Source organism: Leptodactylus fuscus, chromosome 9, assembly GCF_031893055.1.
Source record: "Leptodactylus fuscus isolate aLepFus1 chromosome 9, aLepFus1.hap2, whole genome shotgun sequence".
NCBI classification, from domain to species: domain Eukaryota; kingdom Metazoa; phylum Chordata; class Amphibia; order Anura; family Leptodactylidae; genus Leptodactylus; species Leptodactylus fuscus.
The window spans coordinates 25704707-25731679 of NC_134273.1; the positions used below are offsets into that span (position 1 = coordinate 25704707).

At 42.5% G+C, this 26973-nt stretch overlaps 1 protein-coding gene across 1 annotated transcript in view; it reads right to left on the bottom strand.

The window, feature by feature from the left end:
• CACNA1E (calcium voltage-gated channel subunit alpha1 E) overlaps positions 1 to 26973 on the bottom strand; it is a 456683-nt gene that overhangs the window by 143467 nt on the left and 286243 nt on the right. The window contains exon 4 of the mRNA XM_075287936.1: positions 7651 to 7756. Coding sequence (XP_075144037.1) covers positions 7651 to 7756 — 106 coding nt within the window. The remainder of the gene's footprint in view (positions 1 to 7650; positions 7757 to 26973) is intronic.

The window sequence follows — 26973 nt, forward strand, 5'->3', positions numbered from 1 at the left end:
ATGAGAAAAAACTGCATTATTATTTGCCATCCCAGTTTTGACAGTACTGACGAGGGAGGATAAATTGATGGAAGGTCACGACTACTATTACTGAATAAATACATGGAATTTAAGTCATTCGGGTCACAAGGACACTGATTAGGAAAGGGACATTTTTTTATACTACCTTAAAAATGTGCCCAAATGTATCCAAAATGTCACAGTTTATAACTGACAGGCGATGTGAAGGCCAAGGATCCTTGAGATATAGGTCACCAAACAGCTAAGCATATGATGGAATAAATCCAGTCCAGAGACAAAAATACTTAATATACATCGGGCCAGATACATTAATATTGTCTAATAAAGAGGCATGAACGGAGAGGAGACTGTCAGAAGAGGCCATGATGTCATGTGATGGACTCAAGGGCCACATCAGGACTTCCAGGTTGAATGGAGATTGTGGGTCGCCAACAGGCTAAAGTCTTCAGGGCCCCAAATGGCACAGCCATTTTTCATTTTGCGAGACAACTTGTGCCTTAAAATGGCTGGCGTTTGAACTCCGTTTGAGGTTTCTGTTCCTGAACTAACTTAAAAATGTGGAGAGGAAAGTGCTGCTCTCCGCATTTTTCACCTTCTTTGGGCGGTAAACCATCGGACTCCATTATAGTCTGTGGGGTCTGCAGGTATTTGTAGGTAACCGTTTTTTAAGGACTTGGGGATGCCTGAAGTGTTTCTATCTATTTTGGTTAATTCATTTTTGTATGTCCTTGAGTGAAAGGGAAGTGATTAGATTTTTTGGGGGTTTTTTTAAATTTAGGTAGGCACTCAGGTCATATTCTAATCCGCTACTAGCTGTATGATAGAGTTGGCACAAGTAGTTTTACTTGTTAAGGGCGGGTTCACATCTGTGCCGGTCTTCGATTTAGCCAATCTGGCTGGTTTCCATCTCCTGTCCAGTTTCACGGCGGTCAGCTTTCAAACCCATTCACTTGGGTTTGCAAGACTTTGTGTCCGGTTAAAAAAACGGTTTCACTGAGGACAGCCAGAAGACACACATGGGTGGTCACCTTTACAAACCCCTTCAAGTGAATGGGTTTGGAAACTGACCACTGGGTTTCTGTCTCCTGTTCAGTTCCACGGGGCAAGAGATGGAAACCAGCCAGATTGGCTAAATCGGAGACCGGGCGCAGATGTGTACCCACCCTAAGACATTTCTCTTTCTGCCACCTTCTATCTCAGGGGTAGGCAACCTTCGGCACTCCAGATGTTGCAAAACTACAACTCCCAGCATGCATACTTACTCTGCTGTTCTTGGAGTTCCCATGGAAGTGAATGGAGCATGTTGGGAGTTGTAGTTTCCCAGTAGCTGGAGTGCCAAAGGTTGCTGACCCCTGTTCTATCTGGTGCACATCAATAATAAACCTGATTTTTTTCAGGACTCCACTTAGATACACCTCCCTTCTAAGCACTTTAACAAATGTCTAGTGGGGTGCAAAAAGTGTGTATACCATGTTACAAATGCAGAGCACGGTACATACAGTCCTATGAAAAAGTTTGGACACCCCTATTAATCTTAATCATTTTTTGTTCTAAATATTTTGGTGTTTGCAACAGCCATTTCAGTTTGATATATCTAATAACTGATGGACACAGTAATATTTCAGGATTGAAATGAGGTTTATTGTACTAACAGAAAATGTGCAATATGCATTAAACCAAAATTTGACCGGTGCAAAAGTATGGGCACCCTTATCATTTTATTGATTTGAATTCCCCTAACTACTTTTTACTGACTTACTGAAGCACAAAATTGGTTTTGTAACCTCAGTGAGCTTTGAACTTCATAGCCAGGTGTATCCAATCATAAGAAAAGGTATTTAAGGTGGCCAATTGCAAGTTGATCTCCTATTTGAATCTCCTCTGAAGAGTGGCATCATGGGCTACTCAAAACAACTCTCAAATGATCTGAAAACAAAGATTGTTCAACATAGTTGTTCAGGGGAAGGATACAAAAAGTTGTCTCAGAGATTTAACCTGTCAGTTTCCACTGTGAGGAACATAGTAAGGAAATGGAAGACCACAGGGACAGTTCTTGTTAAGCCCAGAAGTGGCAGGCCAAGAAAAATATCAGAAAGGCAGAGAAGAAGAATGGTGAGAACAGTCAAGGACAATCCACAGACCACCTCCAAAGAGCTGCAGCATCATCTTGCTGCAGATGGTGTCACTGTGCATCGGTCAACTATACAGCGCACTTTGCACAAATAGAAGCTGTATGGGAGAGTGATGAGAAAGAAGCCGTTTCTGCACGTACACCACAAATAGAGTTGCCTGAGGTATGAAAAAGCACATTTGGACAAGGCAGCTTCATTTTGGAAACAAAAATTGAGTTGTTTGGTTATAAAAAAAGGCATTATGCATGGCGTCCAAAAAGAAACAGCATTCCAAGAAAAACACATGCTACCCACTGTAAAATTTGGTGGAGGTTCCATCATGCTTTGGGGCTGTGTGGCCAATGCCGGCATCGGGAATCTTGTTAAAGTTGAGAGTCGCATGGATTCCACTCAGTATCAGCAGATTCTTGAGAATAATGTTCAAGAATCAGTGACGAAGTTGAAGTTACGCCGGGGATGGATATTTCAGCAAGACAATGATCCAAAACACCGCTCCAAATCCTCAGGCATTCATGCAGAGGAACAATTACAATGTTCTGGAATGGCCATCCCAGTCCCCAGACCTGAATATCATTGAACATCTGTGGGATGATTTGAAGCGGGCTGTCCATGCTCGGCGACCATCTAACTTAACTGAACTTGAATTGTTTGTCCAAAATACCTTTATCCAGGATCCAGGAACTGATTAAAAGCTACAGGAAGCGACTAGAGGCTGTTATCTTTGCAAAAGGAGGATGTACTAAATATTAATGTCACTTTTCTGTTGAGGTGCCCATACTTTTGCACCGGTCAAATTTTGGTTTAATGCATATTGCACATTTTCTGTTAGTACAATAAACCTCATTTCAATCCTGAAATATTACTGTGTCCATCAGTTATTAGATATATCAAACTGAAATGGCTGTTATAAACACCAAAATATTTAGAACTAAAAATGATTAAGATTAATAGGGGTGCCCAAACTTTTTCATAGGACTGTATACTGGGGTTTTTTGTAAAATTTGTGACAGAATTCTGTTGCAAATGGTATATGAGCCTCTGTATTGAGTATACTAGTATGGTATACTGTGTCTGTAACAGATGTTTGCTTTTTTCATAAATTATTTAATTGTTTCTGTTTGCAACCACCAGTAGAGGGAGCTAACATGAATACAATGGAAGCTGTATAAATCTATATGCATCTAAATGGGCAGTAAGGGGAAGCAATTGAGTGATGGACTCCCTGCCACCTATGCTATAACAATTGTGTGTCCTACCTCTATGTTTAACATGCAATTATGGGTAAAACTAAAGGAAATTGCAGCAATGGGAATTCATATTTCACATCATGTTCTAATATCTGCATAGATTTTTCTTCTTTGCATGTGAAACTCATTTAAGTTGAAGATTTCCTGGTTGTCCTAAATGTTGCTGCGTACCAATCGCTGTTTGGCTGATTTAGAATCTATACGATACACAGCAGCCAAGTCATATGGTAAGACAGATGGAATGATTCATCTTAATCATATATGACTTCACACCACCGTTCTGGATGTACTTTTGTAAGTAAATGGAAACAGGCATAAATTGATCACCGCTGCATTCTCCAGAACCCAAATATCAACCCCGCAGATTGATTGGTTGGGGTCACCTGAAACAAACAGTGTCTCCCCTTGTCCGTGCTTTTGCTGCATAGATATTGCCTTTTGGATCAATATGCGGATGGGCTCTTTGGAGAAACAAGAGGTAAGCGGTAATGTCCTCATTGCTCCAAAAACAACAATATCTTATGAGGGGCAACACGCTGGCTCAGTGGTTAGCACGGCAGCCTTGCAGCGCTGGAATCCTAGGTTCAAATCCTGCTAGAGAACATCTGCAAGGAGTTTGTATGTTCTACCCTTGTTGGCATGGATTTCCTCCCATACTCGAAAGACATACTGATAGGGATTTACAGGAGGAAAACGCTGTTTGATTCAGGTGTCCTTATCGATCTGGGGGGCTGGACTATATTCTGATTTGGTTCTGATGGTGATCACCAAGTGAAAACCTCTGTAACTGGTCATACAAAATGTATGAAAAATAATTTCCAATCTTGCCCTATAGTTGTACTTGCCCCTCGGCCTTCCATGACCGTGAAGCATCCTGGTTAGAGATGAGCGAGTGGTGTTCGATCGAATACTACGGTATTCGAAATACTCGTACTCGATCGAACACTACTAGCTGTTCGAAGTTTAAGGCTCGATGCAGAACCAGCGTTGATTGGCAGAATGCTATACATTCTGCCAATCAACGCTGGTTCTTCTCTTACCTTTAGAAGTCTTCTCCGTGCAGCGTCCCCGCGGCGTCTTCCGGCTGGAATTCACTCTGCCTAGGCATCCAGTCTAGGCAGAGCCGACTGCGCATGCGCGGGCATGCCCTTGCATGCGCAGTCGGCTCTGCTCAGGCCCCGATGCTTAGGCAGAGTGAATTCCAGCCGGAAGACGTCGCGAGAGCGCTGCGCCGGGAGAAGACTTCAAGGAGAATCCAGCCCGACCCTCACTCGTGGACTTGGTAAGTATAATTTTATCGAATTTTGTGTACCCCTGAAACGAGCATTTCCCCCCATAGACTATAATGGGGTTCGCAATCTGTTCGAACAGTCGAACAGTGTGCGGCTGTTCGAATCGGATTTCGAACCTCGGACATTTTAGTGTTCGCTCATCTCTAATCCTGGTCTCTCTGCATTGTTCCCCAATCGCCTCTGTTCTTGAGTGTTTGCTTTACCAGTCTTCTGGATGAATGCCAGAGCCAAGGAAGACTCCCCAACTAGTGTGACCATTGACTTAGGTGTCTTTGAACAACTTTGTTCATTACCTTTCTACAGTAGCTTGGTCTTCAGTATTGAAGGGTTAAAACTGCTGATAGACTCCCTTTTAGAAGATCTGTCACCTCTCCTGACTACGTTTTAGCACTTGTATTCCTCATGACATAATTCTAGAGCATCTTTCGGAAAACTCTATGTATCTTTCTTCCTCTGTTATTTTTCCTAGAAATTTTTGAGCCATTTGCCTGTTCATTGTACGTCCAAGTACAGTCTGGTACCATCCAATTGGTAACCAACGTGTACCAAGGCGGGTTTGACCTGAATATTCCAAATTGTTGAGAGTTTTATTTAAAAAAAACTGAACAAATGGAGATTTGTCTCGGACATCTTTAGGAGGCCCAAGAGACCTAACAAAATTTGAGTATGAATATACAATGTATACTTTTTTACCTATTGCTCCCCCCATAAGGCCACAATAGACCTTTGAGGGACATGTTAACATTACATTTTTTTTGTATTTTCTCTGTAACTGCAATTTCCTGCATTACTGACAAGGAAGATATCAGAAGATGTGGAAATTTATGGACGTTTCATAAGCCAATTTTATAGATGGCCAAATGATATATGATTGAATAGGAGACAGGGAATCAATTAGTTTTTGTATGAAGACTTCATTATAATGCACACCGCCTAAGCCAAATGTTTCATAGTCAATGATTCACTTTCAATAAGACAAAAATGCTTGTACGTATTGATCTGCAGTACAGTACGTCCTTGGTTGTGCCCTTTAAGAGTCGTCACTGCCTTACTTGTAGAACTCGTGTGTGAACAATTTGGTGGCGGTGTAATCTTATTATACCATTGCTGAGTTTTTTACCTTTTAGAGATTACAGTCACACTAAGCTTCAAGGGCGTTCTGATTTCTGTAAATAAAGTTTATCTATTGTATAATGGATTCTACTTCCATCTAGCCAAGGCTCAGTCATGGCTCTGGATCCTACTTGCACAGTATTCACATTGTAGACCTATTCTGGGTCCTGGAGAAGTATGTTTTAGTGTAGGGTTCCATCTGAAGGAGGTTGCCTTGATGTGGTACATGGGCTTTGACAAGCTTGATCGATTGTGTATACAGATCTAGTTATACACTGTCTACCAATAAGTATTTGGACACCCATGCAAATGAAGATATCTGCGGTCGTGATGTACGTCACACCTTCCACCGTTAGGCCAGGTTCACACAGAGTATTCTGGCTCGTCATTTGGTACGTAGACGTCGCGGGAGGATTTGCGGGCCGTATACGCTCCCATTGTTTTCAATGGGAGCCGGTACCGTACACGCGGCTCTATTTTGTGGCTGCCGCAAAATCATGGCTGCAAAATAGCGCCGCGTGTACGGTACCGGCTCCCATTGAAAACAATGGGAGCGTATACGGCCCACAAATCCTCCCGCGACGTCTACGTACCAAATGACGAGCCAGAATACTCCGTGTGAACCCGGCCTTAAATAGGAAACACCACTGGCTTTAGTCGCATGCAAGATGCTACGAAGTGCGGAGTTGTCCGATTTCGAGAAAGGGGTAATTGTGGGGTACCACCGAAATGGTCGATCCTTAAGAGACATAGCAAGCGAACTGAATTACCCAAAATCGACAGTGGCCTATGTGATTACAAAGTGGAAGGTGAACGGTGATTGTCGGAATGTGCCCTGAGTCAGCAGACCCCCGAAACTGGGAGATAGAGACCGACGGGTGCTGGCCAGAGAACCCGCCCCCAACCAATGGCTCACATACACCAGGAGTGTCACCAGGTATCCAGAAGTATTGTGACAATCAATCCCATCCTTAAGGAAGTATCTGCTGGGGTCTACCAACTATGGAATAGGAATAAATGTTTTTCTATCCTACCGCAGGTGTCCAAATATTTATTGGTAGAAAGTGTATAGGTCTTGGTGCTGGTTTCATGTGCATAGAGCCATTGAAATCAATTAGTCAGTATTATGATCCATAAAAACAGACAGCAAACAAACCAAAAATACGATTGTGTGCAAGGGGCCTCATAAACGCTCCCTCTTGTGTGACCACCACACGCCCAGGAAAATTCATTATAATGTTTATAATTGTTAAACCTTCAGGAGGGAAGTTTGACACCCAGCACCTCCACTGACCAGCAACTGCACTGATCAGCTACATCATCTTTATTTTACTTGCACCTCCCTGGTATGGATAACAATATGATGGTGGATTAGGGTAGTGAAGAAGTAATGGCAGTATCCCTAGTGGTCTAGAGAAGTGAAAGGGGTCATTACAATATTCTTTAGGGTCATACAGGGAGATGTTACATGATCAGCTATTAGTAAATCACAGTACAGCTCATACTGTACAAATATCAAGTATTATGTGACTGGGGTGATACACTGTCTATGTAATCTGTAAGGGACCCACAAGTGTGAGAGATAAGTGAAAAAAGTGGGATATTTGTTAAAAAAAAACAACCAACAATGGCCAGAATGAGCTCATGTGAAACAGAAAAAGTTGCCCTCCTGAACTTAGAATTGATTCCATATGCAGGGATTAACCATCTTATGATATGGTCCTTTTATTTTTTGTGGATACAATATTAAGCAAGATTTTCACATTATTATCATGTATAGCATATTACGGATCAAACCACATAACATGGACACAAAAGGTTAATGAGACATTATAATAGACATACCAATCTACGAGACATGGGCGTCTTGTCGTCTCCAGGAAGATGCTGCTCCAGTGCAAGGACAATGCAGTTTGCGATGATCGTGGCGAGGATCATGTATTCAAATGGAGTAAAGAACAGTTAAGGAAAATGAAAGATTCTGGAAAACATATTTATATCAATACTGAGTAATACAATTAAAGGGAATGTGCACCTTTAAATATCTGAGCCGCAGAGCAATTACAAGGATGAACGGGCTGTGGGATCCTAGGACTAGAATACTCAATCATATTCATTACAATCTAAGGGTGCATTCACACTGAGTAAACGCTAGCTTATTCTGAACGTAAAACACGTTCAGAATAAGCGGCGTCTAAAGCAGCTCCATTCATTTCTATGGGAGCGGGGATACGAGCGCTCCCCATAGAAATGAATGGGCTGCTTCTTTCACTCCGTGCAGTCCCATTGAAGTGAATGGGAAGTGCCGGCGTGTACGCTCCGGCATGAGCAGAGCTTGCCGTATACGCCGGCACTCCCCATTCACTTCAATGGGACTGCACGGAGTGAAAGAAGCAGCCCATTCATTTCTATGGGGAGCGCTCGTATCCCCGCTCCCATAGAAATGAATGGAGCTGCTTTAGACGCCGCTTATTCTGAATGTGTTTTACGTTCAGAATAAGCTAGCGTTTACTCAGTGTGAATGCACCCTAATAGTAAAGCCAAAGGACACTCAAGGAGCACAGAAGATCCCAATGAGTAGTGAGCGGTGGAAAAACTTTTCTTAGCATCATATCAAAGGCTTCAGATTGTGGCTGCGGCACTAAGTCCTAGATGCTCAGCATTATATAAACTATCATTCATTCACAGTGAATCTGCTCGGTGACTTGTGCTGCCATACCTGAGAATAGAATATGATAAAGGGGAGAAACTGAACTCTGTGATGTATAAGGCTATAATAAAGGAGAAAAAACAAACAAACAAATAGAGGAGAGACGCTGATTTGTGTGATATATAGGCTTATAGGATAGAAGAGAGAAGATGAGCTCTGTGATATATAGGGTTATATGATAGAGGAGAGAAGCTGAGCTCTGTGATATATAGGGTTATATGATAGAGGAGAGAAGCTGAGCTCTGTCATATATAGGGTTATATGGTAGAGGAGAGAAGCTGAGCTCTGTGATATATAGGGTTATATGATAGAGAGAAGCTGAGCTCTGTGATATATAGGGTTATATGATAGAGGAGAGAAGCTGAGCTCTGTGATGTATAGGGTTATATGATAGAGGAGAGAAGCTGAGCTCTGTGATATATAGGGTTATATGATAGAGGAGAGAAGCTGAGCTCTGTGATATATAGGGTTATATGATAGAGGAGAGAAGCTGAGCTCTGTGATATATAGGGTTATATGATAGAGAGAAGCTGAGCTCTGTGATATATAGGGTTATATGATAGAGGAGAGAAGCTGAGCTCTGTGATATATAGGGTTATATGATAGAGGAGAGAAGCTGAGCTCTGTGATATATAGGGTTATATGATAGAGAGAAGCTGAGCTCTGTGATATATAGGGTTATATGATAGAGGAGAGAAGCTGAGCACTGTGATATATAGGGTTATATGATAGAGGAGAGAAGCTGAGCTCTGTGATATATAGGCTTATAGGATAGAAGAGAGAAGCTGAGCTCTGTGATATATAGGGTTATATGATAGAGGAGAGAAGCTGAGCTCTGTGATATATAGGGTTATATGATAGAGGAGAGAGGCTGAGCTCTGTGATATATAGGGTTATATGATAGAGGAGAGAAGCTGAGCTCTGTGATGTATAGGGTTATATGATAGAGGAGAGAAGCTGAGCTCTGTGATATATAGGGTTATATGATAGAGGAGAGAAGCTGAGCTCTGTGATGTATAGGGTTATATGATAGAGGAGAGAAGCTGAGCTCTGTGATATATAGGGTTATATGATAGAGAAGAGAAGCTGAGCTCTGTGATATATAGGATTATATGATAGAGGAGAGAAGCTGAGCTCTGTGATATATAGATATATATAATAGAGGAGAGAAGCTGAGCTTTGTGATATACAGGGTTATATGATAGAGGAGAGAAGCTGAGCTCTGTGATATATAGGGTTATATGATAGAGGAGAGAAGCTGAGCTCTGTGATATATAGGTGTATAGGATAGAGGAAAGAAGCTGAGCTCTGTGATATATAGGTGTATAGGATAGAGGAGAGAAGCTGAGCTCTGTGATATATAGGGTTATTTGATAGAGGAGAGAAGCTGAGCTCTGTGATATATAGGTGTATAGGATAGAGGAGAGAAGCTGAGCTCTGTGATATATAGGTGTATAGGATAGAGGAGAGAAGCTGAGCTCTGTGATATATAGGGTTATTTGATAGAGGAGAGAAGCTGAGCACTGTGATATATAGGGTTATATGATAGAGGAGAGAAGCTGAGCTCTGTGATATATAGGCTTATAGGATAGAAGAGAGAAGCTGAGCTCTGTGATATATAGGGTTATATGATAGAGGAGAGAAGCTGAGCTCTGTGATATATAGGGTTATATGATAGAGGAGAGAGGCTGAGCTCTGTGATATATAGGGTTATATGATAGAGGAGAGAAGCTGAGCTCTGTGATGTATAGGGTTATATGATAGAGGAGAGAAGCTGAGCTCTGTGATATATAGGGTTATATGATAGAGGAGAGAAGCTGAGCTCTGTGATGTATAGGGTTATATGATAGAGGAGAGAAGCTGAGCTCTGTGATATATAGGGTTATATGATAGAGGAGAGAAGCTGAGCTCTGTGATATATAGATATATATAATAGAGGAGAGAAGCTGAGCTTTGTGATATACAGGGTTATATGATAGAGGAGAGAAGCTGAGCTCTGTGATATATAGGGTTATATGATAGAGGAGAGAAGCTGAGCTCTGTGATATATAGGTGTATAGGATAGAGGAAAGAAGCTGAGCTCTGTGATATATAGGTGTATAGGATAGAGGAGAGAAGCTGAGCTCTGTGATATATAGGGTTATATGATAGAGGAGAGAAGCTGAGCTCTGTGATATATAGGGTTATATGATAGAGGAGAGAAGCTGAGGTCTGTGATATATAGGGTTATATGATAGAGGAGAGAAGCTGAGGTCTGTGATATATAGGGTTATATGATAGAGGAGAGAAGCTGAGCTCTGTGATATATAGGTTATACGATAGAGGAGAGAAGCTGAGCTCTGTGATATATAGGGTTATATGATAGAGGAGAGAGGCTGAGCTCTGTGATATATAGGGTTATAGGATAGAGGAGAGAAGCTGAGCTCTGTGATATATAGGGTTATATGATAGAGGAGAGAAGCTGAGCTGTGTGATATATAGGGTTATATGATAGAGGAGAGAGGCTGAGCTCTGTGATATATAGGATTATATGATAGAGGAGAGAAGCTGAGCTCTGTGATATATAGGGTTATATGATAGAGGCTGAGCTCTGTAACATGCAGGTTTATATAATTGGTGAGTAAAAGAGCCAATCCTGGTAGGACTCCTAATAGAGCCATTGAGAGTCCTCTTTACCCACCCACACGCAGTGACTGGAGATAAAATACTGTACGATATTAATTCATCTCGATAAATACATTTTGACACTTTGTAAGTTTTAATGGGGTTTTCTGGGACTTAAATATTAATAACCTACAAAATCCTAAGGATAAGTCATCAATAAGTAATTAAGTACTTTCAACAAGGTCAAGGTTATTTCATCAAACTTTTCATATATTAATAGTACAGGCAATTATAAGAAACTTTGTAATCCATCTTATTGGAGAGAAATGTTTTTTTCTTCTCTTATCAGGATATTACTATGTTCCTCCCCACACTAATCTAACTTTCATTCTGAAAATCAGTGCTTTGTCTCCAGACGGACAGCAGGTCACATGACTAAGGTGTGTCATGTCTGTAGAAGTCTATGGATAGAGGAGAGGGGAGGAGTAAGCAGAAGATAACAGGAGAAGGACATGTTCAGACTGATACCACAGTTTTCCATTACAACCAAAGCACGTTATTCACATAAGTACATGTCAGCACTTGAAAGCTAGATATAGATATAGATAGATATTGTGTGCCGTGTATATTCTCCTCTAGGCATATCAGAAAAAACTGATACAGATGGAAAAAAATCTAAAAAATTGCATAAAATAAGTCATATAATGTCCTCATATACACATATGTCAGCTTATCCTGAAACGTTACCCCAAATGACAGGTACTCTTTAAATCCTGCACAACCCCTTTAAGGATAAAGCCCCATGTTGTGGATTTTGTTGTGGTTTTTTGAGCCAAAGCCAGGAGTGGATTGAGCAGAAGGGAGAAGTATAAGAACTTCCTATATATTTCCCTTCTTATTTGTAGCCATTCTTGGCTTTCACTCAAAAAACCGCAACAAAATCTTCAACAAAAAATGCTGCGTTTCCACAATGTTGCGGAAAAATTGCTTTTTTCATTGCAGATTTTGCTGCAGTTTTTTTTAACCAAACCTGGAAGTGACTACAAAAGGAAATGAAAATATATAGGACGTTCTTACATTTCTCCTTTCTGCTGAATCCACTCCAGGCTTTGGCTCAAAAAACCGCAGCAAAATCTGCAACAAAAAAGCTGCATTTCCGCAACGTGGGGCTTTAGCCTAAGGCCTGGTGCACACATAGCGTAAACGCTGTGGTTTGGCCGTGGCAGACACTTCACGGTTACAGTTCCTGCAAGGTGGATGGGATTCTAGCAAATACCATCCAAAATACGCGCAGCAGACACGCTGCAATTTCCAAAAACTGTTGCGGTTTTGGAAATACCTACAGAAATGTCGGCGGTTTCCCTACATGTATAATTGAAGAAGAGGGAAACTTTGCAGATTTTCTGTGAAAAACGCTGCAGGAAAAACTCCAATGTGTTACCGCCACTGTTTTTACCGCAATGCTTTTTTGCTGCGGCTCGCAACGTGGGGCCTCAGCCTAAATGAGTTTTCTCGATATTCACTATTAACCAGCAGACACTTGTAAGTAACAATCTTCTCCGTATTCAGTTTTCTTTAATTAACTACTTGACAATTATTTCTTAATGATTTATTGTTTAACAAAGACCAGCCAGAGGAAGGTTTATACCCGAGGATTTGTTGCTTTGAAGACGCCTGAGAAATGGTGGGTTAGAGAGGTGTCCCTGCCGTTCTATTTTAGTTAAATAGCGCTACACACTTTGGAGGTGTATAAAGAAGTCCTGATGTGTCTCCGCAGGTCTCCTCCTTTAATGTAACGCACGACTGAAGCGAACAAAAAGCCACCAACATCCAAACAGGAAGGTAATATAAGGTAGATTCCTAAAGCCAGCTGAAGACCCAAAAAATCTCCAGTAACTGTTCTGCTTTTGTCACAGTATTTGGATATTCTCTGTTGAGCATTGTAATAAGGTGGTCTCCAACATGGGGCATAGTACTGTGTGCAGGGGCAACTATGGGGTATAATACTGGGTGCAGGAATGTGGGGTGGGGGAGTTGGGGCCTTCTGGGGAAGGGGGGAATGACAAATATTTGCCACGCGGCCCATTCCTATATAAGGCACCGGTCACCACAACTCAATCTCTCAAAAGTCATAAGAACACCTCCACTGTTAACAGTGAGGAACCTGAGGTGTCCATTGCCAAAAAGTGGCCTGCACCTCTTCAATAGTGGTTGGAAAGGAAAACTTGGTCCCAAGGTTGCTCCAGATAGCTACAGGGAAAAGTGTCAGAGACCTGAGGAAGGGGTAAACAGTCATAGCATCTCCTGTCTATATATTTAAAGCACCATAGTGTGGAACCTGCTGCTGTAAGTGAATTGTGCCTCCATGTTGTTCTGGGTGAAACGGTGCTACAGCGGTTTCAACTACTATCCAATCCCCAGTGCTTTCATGAGCACCTAACATCAATGGGACATAGAAACACCATTACACAAGAGACAAGTAACAAGGAGTGACCCAGGGACCCTACACCTTCTGTGTAAGACCGCCTTCACTATGCTGGCCTAGTGCTTGGTGCTAAAGGCCACAAATAGCAGTGAGCCCGCCATCTTGGGCCTATTCCTAATGGTGTCATCTCCACATTGTTATGCTGCTTAACTCAAGAGACCCTTCCTCCAATTTTCCCTATGTAGCACTACTCATTTAGAGATTTTGGACTCTTTTAGGACCAAAAAAGTGCCATGTTTAGCCCAAGTTTTAGAGCCTTTAGACGGGCCAGTTAGTATACACAGCATACAGCAAGTATAAGGCCTTTGGAAGGCAGCCTGTCACGGAGCAAAGGTATACGTCTTCCTCCGGATGGTCTTTTGAATCAACACGGACGCAAGAGGTCGGGAGACAACAGCAATTTATTGTAATCCACAAAGTTAGTAGCCGGCGGCGGTCACATCAACCGTAATAACAATAAGTCCACAGAAGTCACAATCCAATGATAACTTTGGTTCCTTGGTCCTGTAACTAAGTCCTGGCTCTCTGCAGAGCTGTGCACAGGCCGGCTAACACATACTAACTGCAAGCTACAACTATATACTAAACTGTTACTTCCTCTATCTGTGGGTGGGAAGGGCTGAGTCACAGATCCTTCCCCCCTCACCTATACCAAGGAGAGCAGACTCCCTGTCTACTATGGACAATGCACCATCCAACATCTTCTTGGAGACACTGATCAGATTATCTCCACCCATTGTCCTCACTGGTCCTCACTAGTTAGAGGTATTTGCATACAATGTGCTAACACACTAGACCCTAATCAGCCAACTACACATTGATGTTTACAACAGGTTAGAGAATACATTCCACATGAAATATATATTACACATTGCCTATAGTATAGACTCTAACCATCCCGTGACAACCCCTCCCCCTCTCAAAACATGTGCATGACACAATTGGCCTACACAGGTAAATTGGGGAATGCACATCAGTCTCTATAGCTCATATGTCCTCCTGCCGGGATAACCCATCTGCGTTCTGGTGTTGGTTCCCTCGGCGGTACTGAATGGTAAAGTTGTAGAGTTGAAGGGCTGGCATCTGGCAAAAAATCCGGTCGATCCATGTTGGCGTCTCTCTGAGCTTGGCTTCGGGTCACTGCTCCCACAAAGTGGCACTGTAGATTTCCAACATCGTTGCCTAACAGAACATCGGCCGGCAGCCCGCTCATCACACCAATTGTGCATCGTTTTGGTCCATAACCATAGTCGAGTTCCACGGTAGCTTTAGGAATACGTTTCCGAGTACCTCCTGCCAACTCGATAGAAAGGCCAGGGCCCTCCTCTAGGGCCTCGGGTCGAACCACTCGGGGGTCCGCTACCGTTAGGAAAGCTCCCGAGTCCCGGAATCCAACAACTGTTCGGCCATCCAGTAGGACCTCCTGCAAGTGCTTCCGCTGAAGGTTTGCGGGATGTGTGGCGGAAGGCTGAATCCCATAGACCCCTGGAGGTGGAACAGATGGGTCATTCATGGAGTCATCTGGAAATGGGGCCAAACTTTCAGTCCTAGGGGTGGTTCCCAGGTAGTGAATAGGCCGGGATGCCACGGTGGCCCGTGCCCCCATGTTAACAGGGCAACTAGCTTGCAAATGTCCAGGCCGCCCGCACCCAAAACATCTGCGCTCTAGCATTCTTCCAGTAGGTCGTTGTCTAGGGACAGGGTTGTTCATAGCTGGAGGCCGATGGGCTGGGGCAGGGGTAGAGGGGGAATTGTAATCCTGAGGCCGGGCACGAAAGGTGGGTGGCTGGATGAAGGGTGTCTGGCGGACTGTGGTAGTTTTCCGCTCCTCTGCAAACAACCTCTTCCACTGCGGCTTGATGGTCAGGCCCTCATCTGCAAGGGAAGCAGCTTGCTCCACTGTGGCTGGGTTCCGTTCCAGCACCCACTCACGGATCTCAGCGGGGCACTGGGAAAAGAACTGTTCCTTAAGTATGACTTGGAGGATCTTATCGACTGTGACAGCCTCCTCTCCTTCTAGCCAGCGCTTGCATGCTTGCTTCAACTTGTGGGCGAACATGTGGAAGGAGCTTCCCCCATTGTAAGACAAAGAGCGGAATTGAACTCGGTAGGTCTCTGGAGTGACGGCATAATACTTCTGCACCGCTCTTTTAATGGCCTCATAGTCCCGCTGATCACTAGGGTCCATGGCTCTGAGAGCTTCCGCAGCCCCATCTCGTAGGTGCCCCACCAGATACCGGACCCAATCCTTCTCTGGGACTTCCATCAGGTGGCACTGGTGTTCAAAGTCCTGAAAATATCCATCAACATCCCCAGCCGCTTCATCAAAGGTCTTGAAGTGTTTATGGGAGACATATGGTGGTTCTCTCACTGTTGGGCTGGGGGCCGACGTTTGATTATAATTCCGCGTAGTTATCTCAGCCATTCGCATTTCATGCGCCATTCTTTCCTTTTCATGCGCCATTCTCTGTTCCTCCTTCTCCGTTTCCTGAGCCCTCTGTAATGCTCTACTCCTTTGCTCTGCAGTTGCTCCTAGCCCCAGCACTGCCAACTCCTCCTCATACAAAACAACCCATCTGCTCTTTTGGGTCTGTACCTGCCACTCCCGTATCTCTCCTGTCTCCTGGGGGCAGCCCTCCTCATGGTCGCTTTGCAGGGTCATCTCCTCCAGTGCCTCGATCAGTTGATCTTTCGTTCTTCCCTGGTAACTCAGGTTTAGTTCCCGGGCCCTTACTTGTAGACGTGCCATAGTCCAGTTCCTGTATTCTGAGGTTGTGGCTCCATTAATCGCTGGGCTGCTGTAGTCCATCTCGCTGTCCGCTGTTGATCCCACTGCTGCCACCAGTTGTCACGGAGCAAAGGTATACGTCTTCCTCCGGATGGTCTTTTGAATCAACACGGACGCAAGAGGTCGGGAGACAACAGCAATTTATTGTAATCCACAAAGTTAGTAGCCGGCGGCGGTCACATCAACCGTAATAACAATAAGTCCACAGAAGTCACAATCCAATGATAACTTTGGTTCCTTGGTCCTGTAACTAAGTCCTGGCTCTCTGCAGAGCTGTGCACAGGCCGGCTAACACATACTAACTGCAAGCTACAACTATATACTAAACTGTTACTTCCTCTATCTGTGGGTGGGAAGGGCTGAGTCACAGATCCTTCCCCCCTCACCTATACCAAGGAGAGCAGACTCCCTGTCTACTATGGACAATGCACCATCCAACATCTTCTTGGAGACACTGATCAGATTATCTCCACCCATTGTCCTCACTGGTCCTCACTAGTTAGAGGTATTTGCATACAATGTGCTAACACACTAGACCCTAATCAGCCAACTACACATTGATGTTTACAACAGGTTAGAGAATACATTCCACATGAAATATATATTACACATTGCCTATAGTATAGACTCTAACCATCCCGTGACACAGCCCTTATAAAATGACTGCTCATACATCTTCCTGCCTACATTATGTCCATCAATTGTTGAGCGAGCTGCTGACAAGTATCTGGCATAAGATAAACTACCCTATACATAAAACATTAAACCTGCATGTGACTCATGTAGAATACAAGGCTCTAATGCAGAATAAATACTGAAGGTCAGCCATCTTTGTAATAAGTTGGATAAGAAAGGAATAATATTATAAACATTTGCAGGAAAAGGAAGGAAAACGTCAAAGAAAAATGTTTATTGTATTGCAATGGGTGAAAATGAGGATATAAGTGCAGTGCGGTGTCCTGTTCTGGCATTGCTACGTATCGTGAGTTACAATATTCATGTGATTGAGACATAAAGAGTTAACTATGATACCTGATGGACACCCGACGGACCCCATTATAGCCAATGTGTCAGGTGGACGGTTTTATTGCTGGTCATGTGACACAGCTGAGAAGTGGATAACTGAGAATTACAGCCATTGGGAAGACAATTTCCTTCCATTTTATAGCATGTACTTTATAATGGGCTAGAGAATAAACAACGAGACCCTAAGGACAATCAAACCCGCAAACCCATGGACCCCGTACCCACCCCCCTCCACCACCCCCAACCTCCTTTTTGCTTTGGCAACACCAAATGTCTTATTCTTTGGTAACACCAATAAAGCTCATTTGTATCTTATTGTTGTATCTTGTATAAACATATATTTGGGACGGCATCTTCAAGTATGCAGCAACATTACAATTTCTTTATGTCCTACCAGCAAAGTCTGGATATTTACTTTTGAGAAGAAAATCAATCCGCAATGGAATAATACAGCAGATTTTTATGTTCCCATTCTAAAATAATAGGTACACGAGGTTATTGGCAGGTGTCCAACCTCATACCCAACTCCACAGAGATTAGTATGAACAAAAGTCAAAGTATGGACCCTAAGGGCTTATTCACACATCTGTATTTCACAAACATGCGCCGTCTGTGTTCTCCACGGACAGCACACAGTCCTAATGATTTATACAACACCTTGTGTCTTTGCAAGATCTGCAGTTTGTATAACATAATGCTGGACTTCCCAATGCATTGGATTTGTAAGAGATGGCCACACATGGATATCGTCTATGCATTCATTGATTCTTACAGACACATTGATGGAGATTTATCATGCCTTGTATGCCATTTTTTTGATGCACATGTACCTTTTGTGCAAATTGGGTTTTTGCGCAAAATGTGTATTTTTTTCTGCTATGGGTTAGCCATCATCGCATCAGATTTATGATCATTTACAGTTTACAGACATAAATGATCCCTGAAATCCATGCCAGCTACAAGCGCATGGCCCAAGGGAGGGTGTATGCATGATTTATGAGCTGGCATTCGCCTCCTCATATATTAAGTGCACCCTCCGCTCGTGCAGGGATATGAAAACGCCAATCTTCATAAATCTGCCCCATTGACCTTAATGGACATCATTGGTCCACAAAATGGCCCGCTATAGAGTTGTGGAGAAAGCCATACCCATTTATAAGGAATAGGATTGTCTGTTGTGTGGTCCTAATGGTGGGAAATATTATCTACTATGTCTCATCTGCTCAAGGAATAACTCAAAGACACAATGTATCCTAAATACCACAGTAACCCCATTGACAACTGCAATGAAGCATAGCAACTGCATGGCACAATATGGTGTCAGGCTAAGAGTTAGACAAGCGGTTGTCACTTTTCTTAGATGACATTGAATGTTGCAAATATAGATGCAAGGAGATAAAGAATCCAAGATGTCAGCACTCCTTTAGATGGAACCAATGGACTTAATACAGGAGAGCAACCAACAACTGTGCTCGTCCAATCCAGTGCTGAGATGACGGGCTTCTTATGAAGACGTCCCTTACAGTTCCAAGGATGCTAGGAGGGCACAGGCTTGCGTCTACCAGATATTTCAGAATCAGGATAGGTAGCGTATCGTGTTTTATATTCCCGATGGAACGCGCGCATCCTGGCATTTTTGGGAAACCTATTCCGTACTACCTATCCTAATACTGCAAATATAATACTCAGCAGCCTCAATGAGAGTTGGACTCCAGCACAGAGGATAGACACGATATGACTTCTACAGACATAGCAAGAGTTATGATCAAGAAAGTGAATCATATAGTTGTATCATAATGGCATAGATTATCCAAAAAACACAAAGCCATGATCGAGTGTTTCTAGCAACAAGTCCGACTACATCTGTACATGAGCCTGCTTCCCCCGCAGCTGGATCTTCTTACCATTTACACAAGTTCAGGACTGAAATATTAAGAAACTACTTGTTTTTGCAAGTCTCCTATAACACAATAGCAGACATCGGGTGCTTGGCGTCCCCCCAGGTAACGTTTATTCAATTTGGTGGTTATTGATTAAGCCATGGGTACTTTGTAGCATCACTGCTCTGCCTAATCTTATTGGACGGAGCGCTAACTTCATCATCAGAGACAATTTAACACATCTGGTTTTGCTAGTATTATGGCTGGAGCCACTTCACATATAAAGGTATAAGAAGGAGACGTTGTATATGGTGCAAAACTTGTTATCCTAATTTAATAACACAAGGATTTTTTTTATGGTCCTTAGGATACACCCTGATAGAGGGCACCCACATGGGTCAGCGGTTCGGGCCACTTCATACGTTTATACTATACACAGCATAGAACCAGACACAGTTGGCAGTTTTCACTGCATCTCATTTCCCATTGACTTTAATTGAAGCCTAGTTGCAGTACCGGTGCCGGCCACTATACAGAGAATGGTGTTGATGGCTTCCAGCTCTGTGCTGAAGATTACCAGGCAAAAAATAGGAGCTATGATGTCACAGCTGACCTGAATGATGTCATAGTATCCTGTCTGATGATGTCAGAGTAGTTTACCTTACTTAAACTTGTGATACCACAGGAGCTAGAAGCTATTTACCTAAGGGGGTGTTCACACTACCATTGGATGTTCATTATGATGGTCCATTACTAAAAAAAAAATTGGACACTTATCATAATGGACATTAACAGGCACTAACTGATGTTAACGTGATGTCAGTGCCCGTTATTGTCCATTTTATACCGTCTGTTTTTATTTTTGTTCTGCTTTCTGAGCATGCACAGAAAAAAATGGACAGTAATAATGGACAGTATAACGGACGACTGTTCATAGCAACCTACTGGACAGGCCACAAGCAGGTTTCAATTGCACTTGAGAAAGGGATCAGCACGAAACGCGTTGGGCTTGGTACTCAATAAAGTCGTTGAAGAAGTTTTGTGAATGATTGGGTCGTGCACGCTCCACCCTACCCCTCTAAACCCGATTGGTCCAGGACCCTGAGGGACTCCTTATCTTGGATTGTTCGTTATCGTCTGTTAGACACTAATGTTAAAATATAATGGACCCTTAACATTCGGCATAAATCCGTTATTTACGATATATACGATATATTTTTTTGGGGTTAATAAAATGGCCATCTGACGTGTGACCATGTGACTAGGCCCTAACCGGTGGTCATGCACGAGACAGAGACTGTATCTTCATTCGGTTTCTGTCCCTTGGTATACAATATATAATATAAAAGCTATTCATCCACACGTAGCTCAGCGTTCCCTCAAACATAATAACATAGGTATGGCCTGTATATCCATAAGTGCCTACATATAAGCTTCCCCTATAGAAGAGCATTTTGGCATTTATATTTACGCCCGGAGGTGAAATGATATTTGTGGAGAAGATAAAAGGGAATAAACTTTGAGAACATAATTGATAGATTGAATAGATAAAATATCAAAGGCGGCAGCATCCAAATGCTAATCCAGGCGCCTCGCGAGGCCTAGCGCTCTCTCAGGCAGGGAATAGTGAGTCACCAGGTGGTGTCGGGGCTGACATTTCTCATGATAATTAGAAGCCGCACAAAGCCATTCTATAATTAAGTGATAAGGGAACATGTGATACAGTGTAATTGTAATATCTGTGGCGTGGATACAGATGTGGGACCGTGACCTGGATGGAAGGGAACAGAGGCCCACCTCAAGGCGTTGTAGGTTAAGTAACACACTTATGGTGCAGAAACAAGGGCAGATTCAATTCTGACCAGGGTGATGGCCAGTAGTCCGCAGTTTGTGACCCTCACATTGTCCCCTGGCAGTCTATGCTGAAAGTAACCCTATATTCACACAATAATGAAAATAGGCTATGTGGCGGCCATCAAATGGTCGCAGTAATTCAGTGTCTGTGAATGAGGGCTCTTCACTGATATTTTGACGGTCCGTACAGGACTATGAAAATATAGGTCATGCTCTATATTGGTCTGCAATGTATGAGGGATCTGAGAAAACGCAGAAACAATTACACATGTCGAGACGCTGGCATTTTCCGTAAAGGTATAATAAGGATAGAAAGTCTGCAGAGGAAAACACTGCGAAAGCGCAATGAAAAACACTGCAGAAAAAAACGTTTTCACTGTGATTTTTCCACCATTGTGACAGTGTTATATAATGAAATAAATCCTGTATACTGAGAACTGTCCACAGGTCTACATTGTAGACATACAGATGTGATAAAACACACACGCCGCATGTAGTTAGATTACAATCTGGTGAATAATGAATAGCTACCATTACATTGCCCACTAGGGAACAATATTACACATACTGCTTAGTCTTAAGAAACTGCAATCTCACTGGCCAATAATACACACCAGCTATCAATGTTGCATAGTAAAAGTCCCATTGTATGTACATACCGTATATATGGAAACGTCGGTAGAATACTTGGGCTTAACTCCTGCAACTCAGGTGGACTTTAAGCAATATCATATAAATAACCTGTGACAGGCAGAGCGTGAAGTCCCGATATATCAGCTCCAGGTTTCTGACATTTGTGTGGTCCAGGGAAGGTCTTGAATAGGCCGCAGCCCAGGTCCGGGTCCTGGGCTCGTTACTGGGCCATAAAAGGCTGTAACGCCTGCACCAGGGCAGATACTAGGAGTGAGAGGAAGTGCCTGGGTCTGTCCTGACAAACTGAGAGTCTGGTGAGACTGTATTGCACTATTTTTGTCTATTCGTGTAGTTGGTAGTAAGGGCTCGTTCACATCAGCGTTCATCTGTCCTTATTGCAGGTTTCCGTTTCCTGCATAAAACAGATGCAGGAGACGGAAGCCTGCAGGAGACTTTCTCACCCATTCATTTGAATGGGTGAGAAAGCTGTCCGGCCGTGAGCGGCAGTGAGCGTTTTGCGCTCTCCGCCGCGAAACCGGGTTTTATAATCCGGACACAGAGTCGGACATGCAGTACTCTGTGTCCGGATTAAAAAATCCGGTTTCGTGGCGGAGAGCCTAAAACGCTCACCGCCGCTCACGGCCGGACCCGGTCTATGGTTTCCGTTTTCTGCCATGCAGAAGACGGAAACCATAGAACGGAGACATGAACGCAGGTATGAACCTAGCGTAAGCCACACATACAATTAGTACTTCATTGTTTAGTTAGTGCTCGGACAAGCAGGGTTTTGCTTAATGTTCTTTTGCCTGAAGTTAAGGCTGTATTTTACTTTGCTTATTTTGTTTTATTTATTTATTAAGGTTTATTTATTTTGTTGTTTTTTTTAATAAACCTGTTTGCTACAGATTTTTTTTTTTCTAAATGTAGATTGTGAGCCCCACATAGAGTTCACAATGCACATTTTTTCCCTATCAGTATGTCATTTTTTATTGGAATATGGGATGGAAATCCATGCAAACACGGGGAGAACATACAAACTCCTTTCAGATGATTTTTGGCCTTGGTGGGATTTGAACACCAGGACTCCAGTGCTGCAAGGCTGCAGTGTTAACCACTGAGCCACCGTGTGGCCCCTCTGTTTGCTACAGATTTTGTGTCCCTGTCTCAGACTTGTTGGTCCCCACAAGGTATAAAGGTGTGTAACATCTGGACACAGCACAAGTGAGATATTTTTGTGGTATTTTTCCTCATATACATAAAGATAACTATTATATTGATAAATTCTAAAGCTATGATTTACACTTTTGTAATTAGGTTTTCCTGGCTGAGAATATTGATAACCTGTCCTAAGGATAAGTCATCAATATCAGATCTGGGCAGGGGTGTTTGACATGGCACCCCCAAAATCACCTATTCTCAGCTGTTGATTCATGGAATGGAGCAGGAAGCAGACAGCGCTGTTCTCTGTGTAGTGGCCAGACCAGGTACTGCAAGTCAGCTTCCATTTAAGTGACTGTATATAAGTTGATACTGTGCAACCAAATATACCATGTAGCTGTAGCCTAAAAAAAAAATTCTAGTTCTACATTTTTGTCCATGTTTTCGTTGCCTTAGAAGGTCTTCCTAGGAGATTATAGCAAGTAATCTCAAGACTAAGAGCATGTTCACACATTGCTATGGTATTCAGAATCTTATCCTGCGAACTGTGGAGAGTATTTATCAACCCATCTATGGCAGTTTTTTGGTGCAGATGGGTGTAAATGTGTATCTTTGATGTGCCACATCCCCCGTTTTGCTCCTCTCTTGCCACTTCTGTGAAAGTAGGAGCGGGGTCAGTCAGCATGGGGACGTCTCAGCCCAAAATGAATGGCGTGGAAGCGTCAGACTTCAGTCTTAATCCAATGTATTTGCTTCCCACTCATTACATTCGTCTGTGCATCAAACTTTCACTGTAGTCAGAACTGAAAGGTTTTCGCAAACTGTTTTAAAACTGTGAAGAATCCTTCAGCAGAACCACAAAAATAATGTGCAAAAAAATCCACTCTTTTTTTTTAAAATTGCTCTAAAAAGCAAGTTCCCAATTGTCAGGTGTGAACGTATTTTAATTCCTTCCAAATAATTTGCTTTTGGCTATCTGATCTCTTTGTACTTGCATAGGATACTGTATATGGTGATACAGTAGGAAATAAGTACAGCATTGCCCTGTTAGTTCTGCCTTTTCTATTGTTTCATAGCTGCCACGATACAATGAAGACTATTTCCGATTCCATGTCACTCAGCAGCACAGAAAAACATAACTTCATTACTCCCCAGAAACAAGGACAATATCCCTTGACAGATGTAGAAATGTAGGCAGACGTGTACACGGTGGTTAGAAACAATGGAAGGCTTTGATGAATTTAAAAGAGACCTGATGGAGCACAAATAAGTGAAGTAGTGGTAGGTAATACAGAATATCCACAAACCAGACATTCTGCACCTATCCTAGCATGTAAAACTACTGTTAGAAATACAAAAAAACAGGTCACCGCATGCATCGCCAATGGTAAGTGTTCTCTGTACTTTCTATAAACTTTGGATAAATCAATAATACCCACATTAAAGTAAAAAAAGTAGCAGAAAAATACTTCTTTCTTGACTTTTTAGTCCTTTTCCTACCCCCCTTCCTCCGAAAGTAATCACTCTCTCTGTTTTGGGAAACAAGATGGTGTGTCAGGATATCCACGCTCCCCCTTCTCCACCCTGGAGTCATCATTTTCCTCTGTGCATTGCTGCGGGAGGAGCATCTCTGTATTTGCCACATGGTGGTTGCTATATCTACCAGTCAAACTTTGGCTGGGTCTGTTCAACTAGTCAGTGGTTTGAGAGCCGGAGCTATAGTTCACCAACCGTCCAAGGATATTTAAAACAGAAAGGGTGCAATTCTTCATGTGCACTCTAACTCTTACTCTAAGAATTTATACATCACTAACGTTTTACATAACTTAGTCTCATTTAATAGTACCTGTGATTCTGAACCAAAATGTAATGCACTTTATTTTTAAAAAGTTGCTGTTTTCTGCCTGATAAACATCTCTAAAGTTCCTTCTACTAGGTCTCTCCATCCTTTCTAATTTGCTGTTCACTCCTTGTTACTAGGAAAGGTCCGTCTTTAGAAAGCAACAGGCTCAAGACTGAATACAAAAAGTGGAAGAGAGAGCGGCTGATCTCGCTTCGCAGCTTCTGCATGTTTACACCCATACTATCTTTGTTGGAATTTATTAGTTACACACAGATTTGCAGCATTTTGTTCCCTGCATGTACACTGCTCAGAGAGGAGTCTGCAGCTCCTCATAGCCCACAGTGAGTGTAAGAAGAGTCTATCTACTTCTGATTAGCTGATTGTGTTATCACTGATAGAATGTCATAGACTATTGTGTATGGGGTAATTTTAGATGCATCATAACCTGAATTTGGATCCCAGTGTCTCTTCTTCTCCTATATTAGGGTCACTTGGGTTTTATTGGCTATTTATTTGATATTTTACAGTAATTTCTGTCAGAATTTCAGAAACCAGTAGTAGTAATAATGGATAGGGGAAAGGGGAAGACTGCTCTGTATTGTATATACCCCCAGCCTCATGGAGAATGCAAAATGTGCTCCAGCAATAAAGCTGTTAGCAGCAGAAAAACTGATAAGGCACCATGTACAAGGCTTATATAGTTAAGAACATACTGCCCTGCAAGATCCTTCAGATATTTCAAATTTTGATAAAAATCAGGGATCCTTTAAGAAAAGGCTAAGTATGAATATAATTGTATTATAAACCATGACATTATAAGAAAAGCCTAACTTATAACTTTTGGATCCCAATGCCAAATTTGTAACAGGGTTTTTGACTTAGGCCTCATTCACATGACCATAGTGTTTTTTCTGTCTGTAAATACTGATCGGCAATAAACATGTCAGTTTGTTATCGGCAAACATGGATCTACAAAAAGACTTGTATGATCCTCTATACTTAGAGTAGAACATGCTTCATAATTTGCAGTCTTTGTATACGGCACATACACGTGGCCACAAAAACGGTGGCGTATGCGGTGTGTATGGGCCCATAGAACTGAATGGGTCTGTACTGTTATCCACAATTGCAGATAAAATCCATGGTCATGTGCAGAAGGTCTTACCGTGCCCTATTTACAATTCCGGTGTCTTATAAGTCAGGGGCCCCTTTTAACATCAGAGCCGACTGCTACAGCATCTGTGTATCAGCTTATAGCTAAACCCCTGGCCCTTCCTAGCAATCATACAGCAGGAACCCGGGTGTAAAAATTGCGAGTGGTTTAATATATGCAGTGCTTTGTCTAGGGGTGAAAAAGCCAGCGAAAATCTGCAACCTAAATTGACGTGCTGCGAATTTTAAAATTTACTCTGCAGGTCAGTCTCCGTACTGAATAAAATTGGGAAAATCTTATTATTTGCCTGCTATTGTATGCCTCTATGGATTTTGCCTGCTGAAATCTGCTGGTAAAATCAGCAGCAATTCTGTCCTTAGTGAATTTACCCCTAAGAACACCAAGATACAGCCATGATTTCATGAAAATGGGCATCACTGCAGATGGGAGAAATCAACTGAAGACTCAAGGAGAGATGATATCAGCTCAAGTTGTCCATCAAGCACTGTGGCTTATAGACACTGCATTGAAGACTCTATCTCGAGTTGACAGGTTGACAGGTTATGTTGATAAGTGAAGCATTATGGCGCTAGAAGACAATGCTGCATTGCCATGAAACCGTGAGCTACTATGGTGCATGCGGTACACAGACTAGTAGTAGAGAATATTGGTACAGACAGAAATGCAGAAATACTGTAAAAATTTATACATATATATATATATATATATATATATATATATATATACATACATCTTGTTTAATATCATAACTTATCACCATTCCAAAGCATAACATATCAGGGTCTGACCTGTAGGACCCTCTCCAGTCTTGAGAATGTGCCACCATTCATGAAAATGGGGGTCCAGTCTTACTCAAAGGAGCAATGGTCAAGATGCAGCTCTAAGTCTATGGACTGATGAACATAGCCGAGTACTGAACTCAATTATTTCCATGAGTCCAAGAAACTAAATAAAGGGCATGCAAGACCATCGCTCCATTCTAGGAACTTGGAGCCCTTGTTCTCGCCAATAAT